General features: G+C 41.9%; 1 protein-coding gene across 1 annotated transcript; it reads left to right on the top strand.

Moving 5' to 3' along the window:
* Window positions 1-11,180: 11,180 nt before the first annotated feature.
* Window positions 11,181-12,125, top strand: LOC128491535 (olfactory receptor 5B12-like). Its single transcript, XM_053463854.1, has one exon. The coding sequence runs from the start codon at window positions 11,181-11,183 to the stop codon at window positions 12,123-12,125; it is 945 nt and encodes a 314-aa protein (XP_053319829.1).
* Window positions 12,126-13,659: the final 1,534 nt, after the last annotated feature.

The following is a 13,659-nucleotide window of genomic DNA, read 5'->3' as shown; positions in this document are numbered from 1 at the left end:
CGCTTCTTACAATACATATATACAAGGGGTCTGACGCTAGAACCGATCCATTACACAAGTAAAAACAATAGGTAAAAGCATACACACGCTACAACGCTCTATGGGAATCCCACTATCCCATAATAACAATAGTATAAGCAAAGGTAATGGTGGTACGACCCACCATCAGTGAGTGGAGTGTAAAATAAGGACTCACCCTTGTAGGGTTAAAAGAATATTTACTGTTTACACCTGGAGCCAGGCTACGGGCTCCAGGTAAGGTGAGAGCCCATTTTGGCCACCTTTTTCTGTTTATGCTGCTAAACATCGTTGCTGTACTGCTCTATGAAGGCTTTTATCCATTGCAGATATCCACATTCCAGCTATAAATGGGTGTGTGATTCCTATATCACACTAGACGACATAGATTGGGGTCAGTTGTATTAACTCCAAGGGAGTCCTTATTTTATGCTCCACTCACTGATGGTGGGTCGCACCACCATTACCTTTGTTTAAACCGATACATTCGGTGGGGAGAGTCCTGCTCGCAAGCTTACAATCAATTGTTGGCGCCATATAAATAAAAGAAATTATAATAATAATAAAAAGTATGCTGTTACACAGTTAGTATTCTCATTATTGTAGATGGGAATTACATTATTCTTTAATCCATTTACTATGGATTTCTCTATGGTTAGTTAGCTGCCATCTTCTGGCCCTTTTTGGTAATGCACTTATCACACATTTCCTTTGCATGTAAACCCCACCCCTGCTCTCTAGTGAGGCACTTCCTGTATCATGGCTGCTTGTATCTGCCACATGTAACAGGGACACATGTATTCTGCATGCTAAGCTAGGAAAGCATCATCTTTTGACCGCATAATACTGAAATCCATTCATTCTGCTGTATTCAGTTGTTTGTTGTACAGAATAAACCAGCTCTTGGATGAAAACCGGTATTGGTGAGTTCAGCTATCTGACAAGGATTGTCCGCAGTGGTTATATCTACTTATTCAGCCCAGGCATAGAGGTCTTACATGGGATAGATCGCTATCACAACAATCGGAGTCAGAATAGTCAAAAGATGCATAGAATTTCTACAGCCTGCTGTGTATATGTGTGTACTTAATCTGCAATCAAGCTCAGTGCTATCCACCATCTTGTGAAGCACATGGTCGTGTAAGCTTACTGCACTTCATGTGAATGTTGAAAACTGTTTCTCTACATTAAACTGCGTTACCTCGCCTGTCTAAGCTGCTGTTCGTCTTCTTAAAGAGACAGTACCATTTTTCGCAAAATGTCTAGACAAGGCTCTGAACACTCTTTTATGGCTGAATCAACGCAGATACATCATGCTGCTGAACCGGTAGTCGTACAGGGAACAGATCCGGCAGATATTACCGAACAGAGTGTACGACCCAAACGTACAATAATACCAACACAGAAACTCAGGGAAAACTTTGAAGCCACTAGAGATGAGTTCTCCAGTAATCTGTCAGACCTCTGGGACAGAACCTCACACTGCATGTCAGTTTTGTCACACTTTATTGATCAACCAGCTGAATTAAGAGACTCTATAAATCGCCTATTTGCTGCGTATGAACGCTACCAGCGGCTGTCTATAAAATACTCAGCTTTCTTGCAGGACTCTAATATAGAGGATTCTTCAGCAGAACTGACCAGGATCAATGCACTGAACCAACAAAGGGATCTCGCAGTGCAAAATGCTAAGCTTAAGGCAGAACTCCGCATTATTCAACTGCAGGAGACCAGATCTCACAGATCCACTTCAACCAAGCGCACTGCACTTTCTTCTAGATCCTCTCGCTCCAGAAGTTCTACATTAAGCGACAAGCTAATAGAGGCCCGTGCTGATGCCGAATCAAAAAAAGCGCGAAGCTCTTTCGCCAGAAAGCAAGCAGAGTTAGATTCCCAAATAAAGATTTTGCAAATGGAAGGGGAGGAAGCAGCTTCCCTGGCAAGGCTTAAAGTCCTTGAACAAGCAATGGGACAAAGCACTAATTCGGACTGTTTTATCCCAGCAGAACTGGAAGATCCAGTTGCACGCACCAGTGAATACGTACTAAAGCATAACATTTCCAAAGACACAGAGTCATCCCCTGCACCTCCTACTAACAACACTGTTCTGACTCTCAACACGGAGACCTCTCAACTCTATAACACAAGTGCTTCTATGCAGAAAACCACATCAACTCCTGCCAACAACAACGTGATTTCCAGTGACAAGCTGCAACTCAAGCCACAGCCAGCACAAGCCTTAGAGAGTACACCACAGTTAAACGCTCATGCAACATCATTTTACCCTGGTAAACCTCACCCTACATCACCAGAGAACTTCTACACCCAAGGGGTTCCATAAGTTACTTTGGCACCAAAGAGTGAGAAATCAGATTTGAATGACTTTGCCAGATATATGGTACGCCGTGAGCTCATTAACACTAGCCTCTCAAGGTTTGACGATTGTGCAGAGAGCTACAGGGCCTGGAGATCAACCTTCAAGGCTGCTATTGCTGATCTCAACCTTACTGCTAAGGAAGAACTTGATTTGCTCATAAAGTGGCTGGGATCAGAATCTGCAGAACGTGTTAAAAGACTGAGAACAGTACACGTTGACCACCCAGATGCAGGTCTTGTTGCTGCATGGGCAAGACTTGAGCAAGCCTATGGTAGCTCTGAAGCCATAGAAAGCGCTCTATTCAAGAGACTGCAAAACTTCCCAAAATTAGCAAACAAAGACTATCGCAAGCTGCAAGATCTGAGTGACCTCCTCATGGAGCTAGAGTTGGCAAAGACAGACCCACGTCTACCTGGACTAAGCTTCCTGGACACCGCTCATGGTGTCAACCCAGTGGTGTCTAAACTCCCATATGGCCTGCAAGAGAAATGGGCACAACAGGGCTCAAGGTACAAAAGAGACAATAACGTATCCTTTCCTCCATTCTCATACTTTTGCAGGTTCATTAGTGATCAAGCCTGGATGAGAAACGACCCCAGCTTCAGCTTCAGTGAACCCAACTTGCCTGCTTCATCCTCATCATCATCAAGGTACGATAACACTGTACCTAAACGTAGAGACTATAATAGAGCAATATCTGTCAAGAGAACAGACATCTTACATTCCACTACCTCACCTAGTGATCAGGGTGTTGTGGATGACAGAGTTAAAGACCCTAATCGTCAGTGTCCTATTCACAAGAAGCCTCACCCACTTAAGAAATGTCGTGGGCTAAGGGCAAAGACTTTACAAGAGCGCAGGGAGATTCTCCAGAAACTTGGAATTTGCTTCAAGTGCTGTTCTTCTTATAGCCATCTCGCTAAAGACTGTAAAGTCATGATCAAGTGCACAGAATGCAGTAGCGACAGACATGTTACAGCAATGCATCCTACTCCACTTCCAGACAACCTACAGCAGCTACCTACCTTCCCCCCTGCCTTAAATCATGGCGGGGAGCAACAAGGTCATGCTCCAGCCAAAGATAATGTTTTCTCTTCATGCACAGAAGTCTGTGGAGAGGGCTTGGATCACAAATGCTGTGCCAAGGTATGCCTAGTCAAGATATACCCGAAGGACCATCCTGAGAAAGCTACTAGAATGTATGCCATAATAGATGAACAGAGCAATAGATCCCTGGTTAAGCCTAAATTCTTTGAGATCTTTGGCATAGAAGGTCATGCCACACCGTATACTCTCAGAACCTGTTCTGGTGAAGTAGAGACCTTCGGCAGAAGGGTCGATGGGTTCATGGTCTCTCACATCAAGGAGGGAGAGGGCATATCCCTACCAACATTAGTTGAGTGTGACCAGATACCAGGCGAAAGGGAAGAGATTCCCACTCCAGAAGCCGCATATCATCATCCTCACTTAAGGCACCTTGTTAATGAGATTCCTGCAATGGACACAAGTGCTGAAATTATGGTTTTGCTAGGAAGAGACATTCTCAGAGTACATAAAGTACGTGAACAGTGCGATGGACCTGACGACGCTCCTTATGCGCAAAGACTTGACTTAGGCTGGGTAATAGTGGGCGATGTGTGCTTGGGCAGGATGCGTAGGTCATCTGAGGTCCGCTCCTTCAAAACTTACGTGTTGGAGAATGGACGTGCCTCCCACTTCAAACGATGCCCTCACCATTATGAAGTAAAGGAGAAGCCTCTTGATATTATCCAAGTACGGCATGTTACTCCTGTCCTTTGTGATGACAACCTAGGTGCTGCAGTGTTTAGTACTACCAGTGATGACAACAAAGTAGCATTGTCAGTTGAAGACAGAGAGTTCATAAAAATAATGGATAAAGAATTCTTCCAGGATGAGTCTAACAGCTGGGTTGCGCCATTACCTCTTCGTGCTGCACGGGCCAAACTCCCAACCAATCGTGAACAGGCTCTATCCAGATTCAACTCACTTCAACGAACATTAAAGAACAGGCCTGAAATGAGGGACCATTTCATCGCCTTTATGAAAAGGATCTTCGACAATGATCACGCCGAACCAGCGCCACCACTTCAAAGACGCGATGAGTGCTGGTACCTGCCTTTCTTCGGAGTATATCACCAACGCAAGCCTAAACAAATCAGGGTAGTATTTGACTCCAGTGCCAAGTATCAAGGCGTGTCCCTGAACGATGTTCTTCTTACGGGCCCGAATCTAACCAACAATCTTGTAGGTGTACTTATGAGGTTTAGAAGAGAGCGAGTTGCGGTAACTGCCGACATTGAGCAAATGTTTCATTGCTTCGTTGTACGCGAAGACCATAGGAACTTCCTAAGGTTTTTGTGGCACCGTAACAACAACATGGACAATGAGATCATGGAATACCGCATGAAAGTACATGTCTTCGGGAATAGTCCCTCACCCGCTGTTGCAACATATGGTTTACGAAGGACTGCCCTTGATGGAGAAAAGGAGTATGGCGTGGACGCTCGACACTTCGTTGAGAGAGACTTTTATGTTGACGATGCACTTAAGTCTTTACCTACAGATGAAGAAGCCATAGATCTGCTCCAAAGGACACAAGGTATGCTCTCTGAGGCTAACCTTAGACTACACAAGATTGCCTCAAATAGTGTTGCCGTCATGAAAGCCTTTCAACCTGACGATCATGCCACGGGGTTCAAAGACCTAAACCTGGGGATGGACATGCCGCCACAGAGAAGTCTGGGCCTACGGTGGGACTTATTAAGGGACACCTTCGGTTTTCAAGTCGGCTTTGCAGAGAAGCCGTTTACCAAGCGTGGTGTTCTGTCAGTAGTGAACAGCCTATACGATCCGATGGGATTTGTGGCTCCCATCACTATACAAGGCAAATCCTTGCTCAGGCAGTTCTCAGAGACTATTAAAGATTGGGACGCTCCATTGCCAACAGACAAGCTTCCAAAGTGGGAGTCCTGGAAACAATCTCTACATGCCTTAGATGGAATCCGTATACCACGCTGCTACACTTCAGCTTCTCTTACTACAAGTAAGAGAAAAGAGCTTCACATCTTCTCAGATGCATCTACTGAGGCCATAGCAGCTGTTGCCTACCTCAAGGTAAGAGACTCCTCTAATCAAACCCACATAGGGTTTCTGTTTGGGAAAGCTAAGTTAGCATCTAAGCCAGAACACACTATCCCTAGGCTTGAACTTTGTGGGACTGTGCTAGCTGTAGAAATTGCAGATTTCATACTACGTGAGCTGGACATTCCGATAGATGACACCAAATTCTACACAGACAGCAAGGTTGTTCTGGGCTACATATACAACCAGACTAAACGTTTCTATGTGTATGTCAGCAACCGTGTTGAAAGAATCAGGAAATCATCTAAACCTGAACAATGGCATTATGTCCCATCTGAAATGAATCCTGCAGATCATGCCACCAGGCCAGTGTCTGCAAGTGCCTTTGCAAATTCTTCTTGGATAACAGGTCCTGAATTCCTTCTGGATCATCCAGAAGAAACCACAGCTGATGTCTTCAGTATTCTAGAACCTGACAAAGATCCAGAGATTCGTCCGGAAGTTAAAATCCTCGTTACCCGAACTAAACAAAGACTCGTCTTGGACTGTCAGCGCTTTGGACGTTTTTCCAAGTGGATAAGGCTAGTACGAACCATCGCAAGCTTCTTTCTGCAAGGGACATTGCTGAAGGTGAAAGTTGCAAGACAAGGGACTGTCATCAGACTTATCACGGAACTTATTTTGCTCTTGCCCTTTGGAGAATGAACTTGCTTGCGTATGCTGCTGAATCCTACCTGTGACTTCAAGAAGGAAGAGTCTTGAACTTTATTGTTACAACTTGAAGTCTTACATTATAGTTGTTGCATTATCTGCATGTTCTCTTTTATGTTTTCCAGGTTTTCAAGACATCAAGCAAATTGCACTGTTGTTTATTTGAAATTGTATAACTACCGTTATGGTGTAAATAGTGACATTTACATTGTCAGACGGGGAGTATGCTGTTACACAGTTAGTATTCTCATTATTGTAGATGGGAATTACATAGTTTATTCTTTAATCCATTTACTATGGATTTCTCTATGGTTAGTTAGCTGCCATCTTCTGGCCCTTTTTGGTAATGCACTTATCACACATTTCCTTTGCATGTAAACCCCACCCCTGCTCTCTAGTGAGGCACTTCCTGTATCATGGCTGCTTGTATCTGCCACATGTAACAGGGACACATGTATTCTGCATGCTAAGCTAGGAAAGCATCATCTTTTGACCGCATAATACTGAAATCCATTCATTCTGCTGTATTCAGTTGCTTGTTGTACAGAATAAACCAGCTCTTGGATGAAAACCGGTATTGGTGAGTTCAGCTATCTGACAAGGATTGTCCGCAGTGGTTATATCTACTTATTCAGGCCAGGCATAGAGGTCTTACAAGGGATAGATCGCTATCACAACAATCGGAGTCAGAATAAAAAGAGAGAGCGGACATTTTTGAGGTAAAAAATGAGGGGAGGCGTTATGGCTGTAGGAGGCCACAGAGGATCAGGAAGAAAGGAGTGTGCATTTTGAACCGTAACTAACATTTGGCCAAAAAGAAACAAAAATATATATATAAGACAAAACATTTAATGAATCATTTAAAGCTCTAAGAAAATACTGAAGTAAATTCCTACTATCACCTTCCACCAATAAAGTCTAAAAGACAAAATAAAGGACAAAGAAAGGATATAAAACTTGGGGTAGGGGGAGTTTATACCTAATCTCAGTAAGGGTTTAATTCAACCCAGAAAGCCCTACCTACCCTACCTAAGAAGCAAAGCTATATTGAAGGCTATACTATCAAAGAATAGTTCCCTAACAGGTTGCCTCTTGAACTATAGTAGTCAAAGAAAAACCCGACGCGGGTTTCGCTGGCAAGACAAGGTCCTCAAAATATATATTTAGTGCATGTACAGGAAAACATGCATAAGACAAAATATTAAATATACCGGTACTTGCTTGTAGATCTGCCAAAGGTTGAATACCTTTTGATGTGTTGCAAGATCTCTTAAGATGGCGGCTAGAAGAGGGCTTGTGGTGCTTCAGGAACGCTACAGGCGGGAAAGAGATGACCAATTTATGCAGGGCTTCTTACACGACATATATTCAAGGAGTATGACAAGAAAAGACAAACCGATACATTAGGTGGAGGAAAAAGAGTATATAAATACTTTAATGACTGCGAACATCGGGTCAGGCAGCAGTCTTTGTGCAAGGACAGGTGATTGTTTAGGTCCTTGCATAGGGCTGGTAAATTCAGAAGCATCTGATTAGACAGCTGTCTGTTGCAGCCTTAGACCTATTTTGGCGTAGCATCAACAGGCACAGGACAAGGACAGGAACCGGCAGACAGCAGGAGACGATCACGATTTATAAAGGCTTTTATTGGCGGATGAGCCACAGGGGCGTCATGGCCTGTGCACTGTATAGCGTTTCCTGATCCCATGCTCAAAATAAAGACCAGACACCATGCTGGATTTCTGAAAGGCCGCAGCACGTTTTTAATAAACATAAACCATACTGTGACACACTCAAACAGTAAAAATCCCAAACCGGAAGTGATCCCAAATTAACTCAGATGTAGCTGAGCAATATTTTAACCGTTTAGTTCCGGTTGCAAACAGGTAAGTATAAACTAAGGAGGAGGCTTCATTACCCCTCAAACTTAAAATAACTTGACTGTATTCCAACCAAGCCATAAATCTCCCATACCTTCTGTGACGACCACTTCCGCTTCCGTGCCTCGCAACTTCTTGTTTTGCATTTTCTTGTTCTCCTTTCTATTCTCTCTTCTTTTTTTGTCCACATGGCCACTGACATAACCTCCTGGCGAGCTTCGAGCTTCTGGTGATGTCCTTTGACCATGCATGGGCTGCTGGGTAGACCCAAGAAATCTCTGATGTGATAGAGATATTTGGAAAAGGGCAATGGGCAATGGAAATGGAAATGGAGCAGTATGTAGGTAGTAGGATGCTATCTAGTATGCAATTTCAGAGAAAAGTAACATGAGTTGTAGGTCAAGAGAAGAAAGGGAGAGTAGACTTTCATCAGCACAAAGTGATACTTGAATCCAAAATTTATGAACTTACTTAAGGAGAAGGTGTAGATACAGGGTTATCTTTTAACATAGGTGAAAAAGGGCAGCTGTCCAGGCTTACTTTGGGCCCTCTTCAAGTGCTTTGTGAAAGCAGGAATCACTACCAGAGGCTGCTTGAGGCAGGAATCACTAGATGTCGGGATCCATTATTACCCAGGGCCCCATTATTATGAAAGACAGACTTATATAAGTAAGGGAGAGTAAAGGTCCCACTTCGTATTTTTAGGCACATCAACTTGCAAACAAGCCGGTAACCTGAGCTTTATTGTGTTTTAACCAAATGTTTATTTAGTCACTGTTTCCATTTTTCCTTCTTACTCGACCTACACCATTTTACCTTGGATTCCTTTAGCAGGTTTGGTGCCACCACTGAAAAAAATAAATCCTCCAGGTTCAGTCATAACCCACATCAAAGGCAAGCCGAGGTCAAGATGATCAGTCAACCCACAAATAGAGCCAAAGATGTAGGAAGCATGACAGACATTGAGGTCTACAGAGCGTTTAAATAAGGTGTCAATCCAAAAAACCCCACCTCCACAGCGAGGTGTGGAGCACAATTGGACTCTCTGTCTTTAATAACTGGCTGAACGGAAGTGGAAACTGCCGCGCTTCGGTACAGCAGTAGAATCAATGTGGCTGGTGTGCTTGCATGTGAAGTCAGAGTCCCGGCCATCCATTTTGAAGAGGCGCTGTGTCTAGGATGCCGTCACGGAACAGGAGAAACTACCTGTCGATGGAACAAAATTCCGTGGGCTTTTTTAAAAAATTTTTACCTTCTCCGACAACTGCTTGGCTGCCTCCGCTTTCTCTGTCTACGCTTACTCCATTTCCACTTTTCACTTCTCAGTCTACATTCTTCCCTTCTCTTCATCGCTCTTCAGAGCACCCTTGCATAAGTACTCTGAGTACTGGGTAAGTGACTGTCGGAGTAGGTAGGTAGGAAGAGAGTGAGGGGGAGTGAGGGAAAAATATAACTTTAAATGAAAATTCAGAGCTTTTTCTGTAAGTTTTATTTGTTTTGTTGGGGGCTCCCTTCTCGTTTTTAGACATTTGTGTGAATTAATGGATTTAACTAAATTTGTTGAAATTAAAGTTTGTAGAAATCAGGTTATTAAGTTTATATACCCTACTTTCCTGCCTATTTTCCCCCTAAATATAGCTATTTCCAAAAGGATACTGCCTTTTTTTTGTATCAAATATATAATTATCTAATAAATGTTATTTATACATTTTAACTATTATCTATCTATTGAAGATCCCGGCTCTATGTTATCTTACGTGGTCTTTAAGTTTGTAAATATATTTTGTATTTAGTCCTTGAACAATCTGTAAAATGTAAGACGCTACTTCATAATAAAATTCTGATTCTTCATTGTGAGTCTGTGGTGGCAAAAATATTCTTAGGGGAGAAAGACCTGAAAAAAAAATACAACATGGACCTCATTAAAAATGAAAATGAATTCACAGCAGAATGGGTCTCAGTTGTTGTTACCCATTGAGACCAAGGCTAATAATTACAACACTATATCAACACCCTATTGTCCCGATGGGATATCAGATAATAAAATCCAGTGTTAAGATGTCCTAGATTTATTTCACTAAGAAGGTTTTGTTGACAGCCTCACTGACTGAGCTCCATAACTAGCGAAATCCCCGACAGAAGCAAATAGAAGCTCAAGTGAAAAGTATACAAAAGGTAACATTTCTTCAAATTAATAGAGTTTCCGGTAGTCTTTTAACAAAGATTGTGGAGGCAGCAATGTATGATCCTGGAATCATTCACTAATCAGCACTTGGATCGTCACTGGTCTAAAATCTATGTAGAATTTAAAAAAAAAAGAATAAAACGAAAACATATTTAGATTCCTTTGCATAGATACGTGTGCGCTTGTAATGTGCACCATTAAAACCAAAAAAAACACATTTAGATTATGTTTTTCACTAAAATTAAAATTTCTGTGGATATTAGAATATATATTAAAAAAAGGGAGAATGTGAGAAAACATGGTGATAGAGGAAATGGAGCAAGGAAAAAAGGACGATGAGTAGTATAAAGGAAAATGAGCTCACATGAATTAAGGGAAAGCCCAGTGTGAACTTGAAGAATATCTCCTTATACTAGACCTTGGAGAATGGGTCTTTTCTCTGAGATGAATGCCTCCCGCTGCCTACCTTAGATCTTCAATACTTGCCACATAGAGTTATTGAGGGGTATGCAGAAATAAAATAAGGTTTAGTCATTGTCCTCTTGTTGTTTTGTTTTATTGATTTTTCAGTTGACTTGTCCCAAGATCATATCAGTAGTATGGAGGTAGATTAATGCTGTTTTCTGCTATTTCATTTTTTTTAATTATCATCATTAGGATTGAATTTCATAGAATGTTACACATACCTGTTTAAAACAAAATAACCCTACTTTACAGAGAATCCAGTTCTTTTCCACACCCTTGAAGACTACAATGAAATAGGTAAAACTACATGGGGGTATTTTGTTCTCTTTTAATGCTCTCCTACTCGCCTTCTTTGAGTCTGCATCTACTTGGCTGATACATTGAACCTGTACTGCAGTTTGGTGTTTCTTCTGTAGAATTTGAATAATTAGTCTTTAAATAAATGTTTGGAGGAAATGAGACTTTGGTTGCTGTTTTCTACTTTGAAGGACTAACAGACAACCGAAGGCTGGAGATTGCCCTCTTTGTTATCTTCTTGGTAGTCTACACCTTCACCGTGTTAGGGAACGGAGGGCTTATTTTTCTTATAGTTAATGAACCCGTTCTGCACACTCCCATGTACTTCTTCTTGAAACATCTTTCATTCGTAGACATTTGTTACTCGTCTGTCATTATTCCGAGAACCATGTCTGATTTTCTCTCTGCTGAAAAAGCCATCTCCTTTGTGGCTTGTGCCTTCCAAATGTATTTCTTTGCTGCCTTTGCTAACGTTGAGTGCCTCTTACTGGCTATAATGGCATACGACCGTTATGCGGCCATATGTAAACCACTACTTTATTACATCATAATGAGAAGAGAGGTGTGTATATCATTGACTGCTATGTGCTATGCCTGTGGTTTCTTCAGTTCTATGATCCATGCAGGAAACACCTTCACTCAGATCTACTGTAAATCTAATCGGATATCCCATTACCTTTGTGAACCACCCCCTGTCCTAAAGCTGTCTTGTTCTGATACATCGCATACAGAACTTGTGATTTTTGCCATTGTTGGAATAAATTCTTCTGCTTCAGTGACACTTGTTGTCATATCCTACATGTGCATATTCTTCAATATACTGGATATCAAATCTGCTCAAGGACGTCGAAAAGCTTTCGGAACATGCTCTTCTCACCTGTTTTCCATTGGGATTTTATTTGGGACCCTGCTCTACATGTACATGCGCCCAAACTCAAGTTACTTAAGATATCAGGACAAGGTGGTGTCTGTCTTTTACACGGTCATAATACCAATGCTTAATCCAATCATATATAGTATGAGGAATAAGGATGTACTGTTAGCCTTTCTAAAAGTTGGTAAATTGACATGTCGTAAAAACTATAGTTAAATCTACAGCCTTCCACCTACAGTTGTGTGAAAAAGAAAGTATACCCTCTTAGAATTCTATGGTTTTACAAACCAGGACATTATAACAATCATCTGTTCCTTAGCAGGTCTAAAAATTAGGTAAATACAACCTTAGATGATCAAGAACACAACATATTATACCGTGTCATAATTTAATCAACAAAAATGAAGCCAAAATGGAGAAGCCATGTGTGAAAAAAAATCAAAGGCAGTGCTCTTTTTCACACTACTGTAATATGCGTCCAAAACAATGAAATAGTCTGCGTAAATTATCATTGTATATTCACAATGTTAGGTATCCATGGAAATGTTAGAATTCCCTGTCTCACTACACTCAGCTATCCCGTACCCTAAAGAGCCTGAGCTCCTAATACATTCTCCCCCCTCTGAACATGGCTGTACAACACCAGTGCTCAGGGGCCACAAACAGGCCGGAAAGTCTGAGTAGCCTTGCCTGAATACGACTAGTTTTATGAACTTTTAATCATGCTTATGCTGGGATATCTAAAAAGTGTGGTCTGTTTGCGGCCCTCGAGGAGCCCTACCCTAGACACTGGGTTTTATGTGTTGGCTAATTAAGTTAATATAAAATTTGTCACACCCTTAACATTTGAGCTCATTTAAACATGAAATACATTTTATCTAGAACGTTTTCTTATACATTTTATTTTCAAACTAAATTCTGCTGAACTAACACCATATGGATCATATCACAAAGGCTGGTATAGGTGCATTCCGAAGTACATATCAGTAAATATTATACATTTCTGAATATGGGCTGAGTACTAGTTCTGGGGGCTAATTAATTTAAGGAAAAAAGATGGGCTTTATTAAGGTCAAAACAGTATTTTTTTAAATGTAAAATTACTATAACCATGTTATGACACATAGTGGAATTGCAATAAATTAAATAAATGTCTGCCTTCCCAGAGTGCTGTAATGTGTGGTATTGTGCCACCTGCTGTCTTGAAAGAGGAAGTGCCATTACAAAAATATGTACCGTATTTGCTCGATTATAAGACGAGGTTTTTTCCAGAGCAAATGCTCTGAAAAATACCCCTCGTCTTATAATCGGGGTCGTCTTCTAATCAGACCCCAAAAAAATGCTGGCGCCATGCTGCTTACCGGTCGCGCAGCGTCTCTTCTGTTAGAAGCAGGGCAGGAAGCTTGCAGCGTCCTCACAGAACTCTATCTCCCCCCTCCCTCCTCTGAGGGCGGGGCCAGAGAAGTTGCTACAGCCGGTCCCCTGCAGAAGTCTGCGAGTGGGAGATCTGCAGTTCAGGTGAGGGGGTGGGGGAGGGTTTTTGAGTATGTGTGAAGTGTGTGATTAAGGGAATGAATGAGTATTTAAATGTTTGTGAATGAGTGTGAGTGTGTGTGTGATAGCATGGATGTGTAAGGGGGGTGGGGGTTGTAGCATGGCATATGGAGGCTGTAATCCCACTGCTATCATCCCCAGGTTCCAGCATGTACTGGCTGCCTTGGCTTGATAGGAGTGTGATTGCTGTTAGCAG

Source organism: Spea bombifrons, chromosome 4 (assembly GCF_027358695.1).
Source record: "Spea bombifrons isolate aSpeBom1 chromosome 4, aSpeBom1.2.pri, whole genome shotgun sequence".
Lineage (NCBI taxonomy): Eukaryota > Metazoa > Chordata > Amphibia > Anura > Pelobatidae > Spea > Spea bombifrons.
Note: the sequence above shows the minus strand (reverse complement) of the source record. Positions and strands in the feature narration are given on the sequence as shown.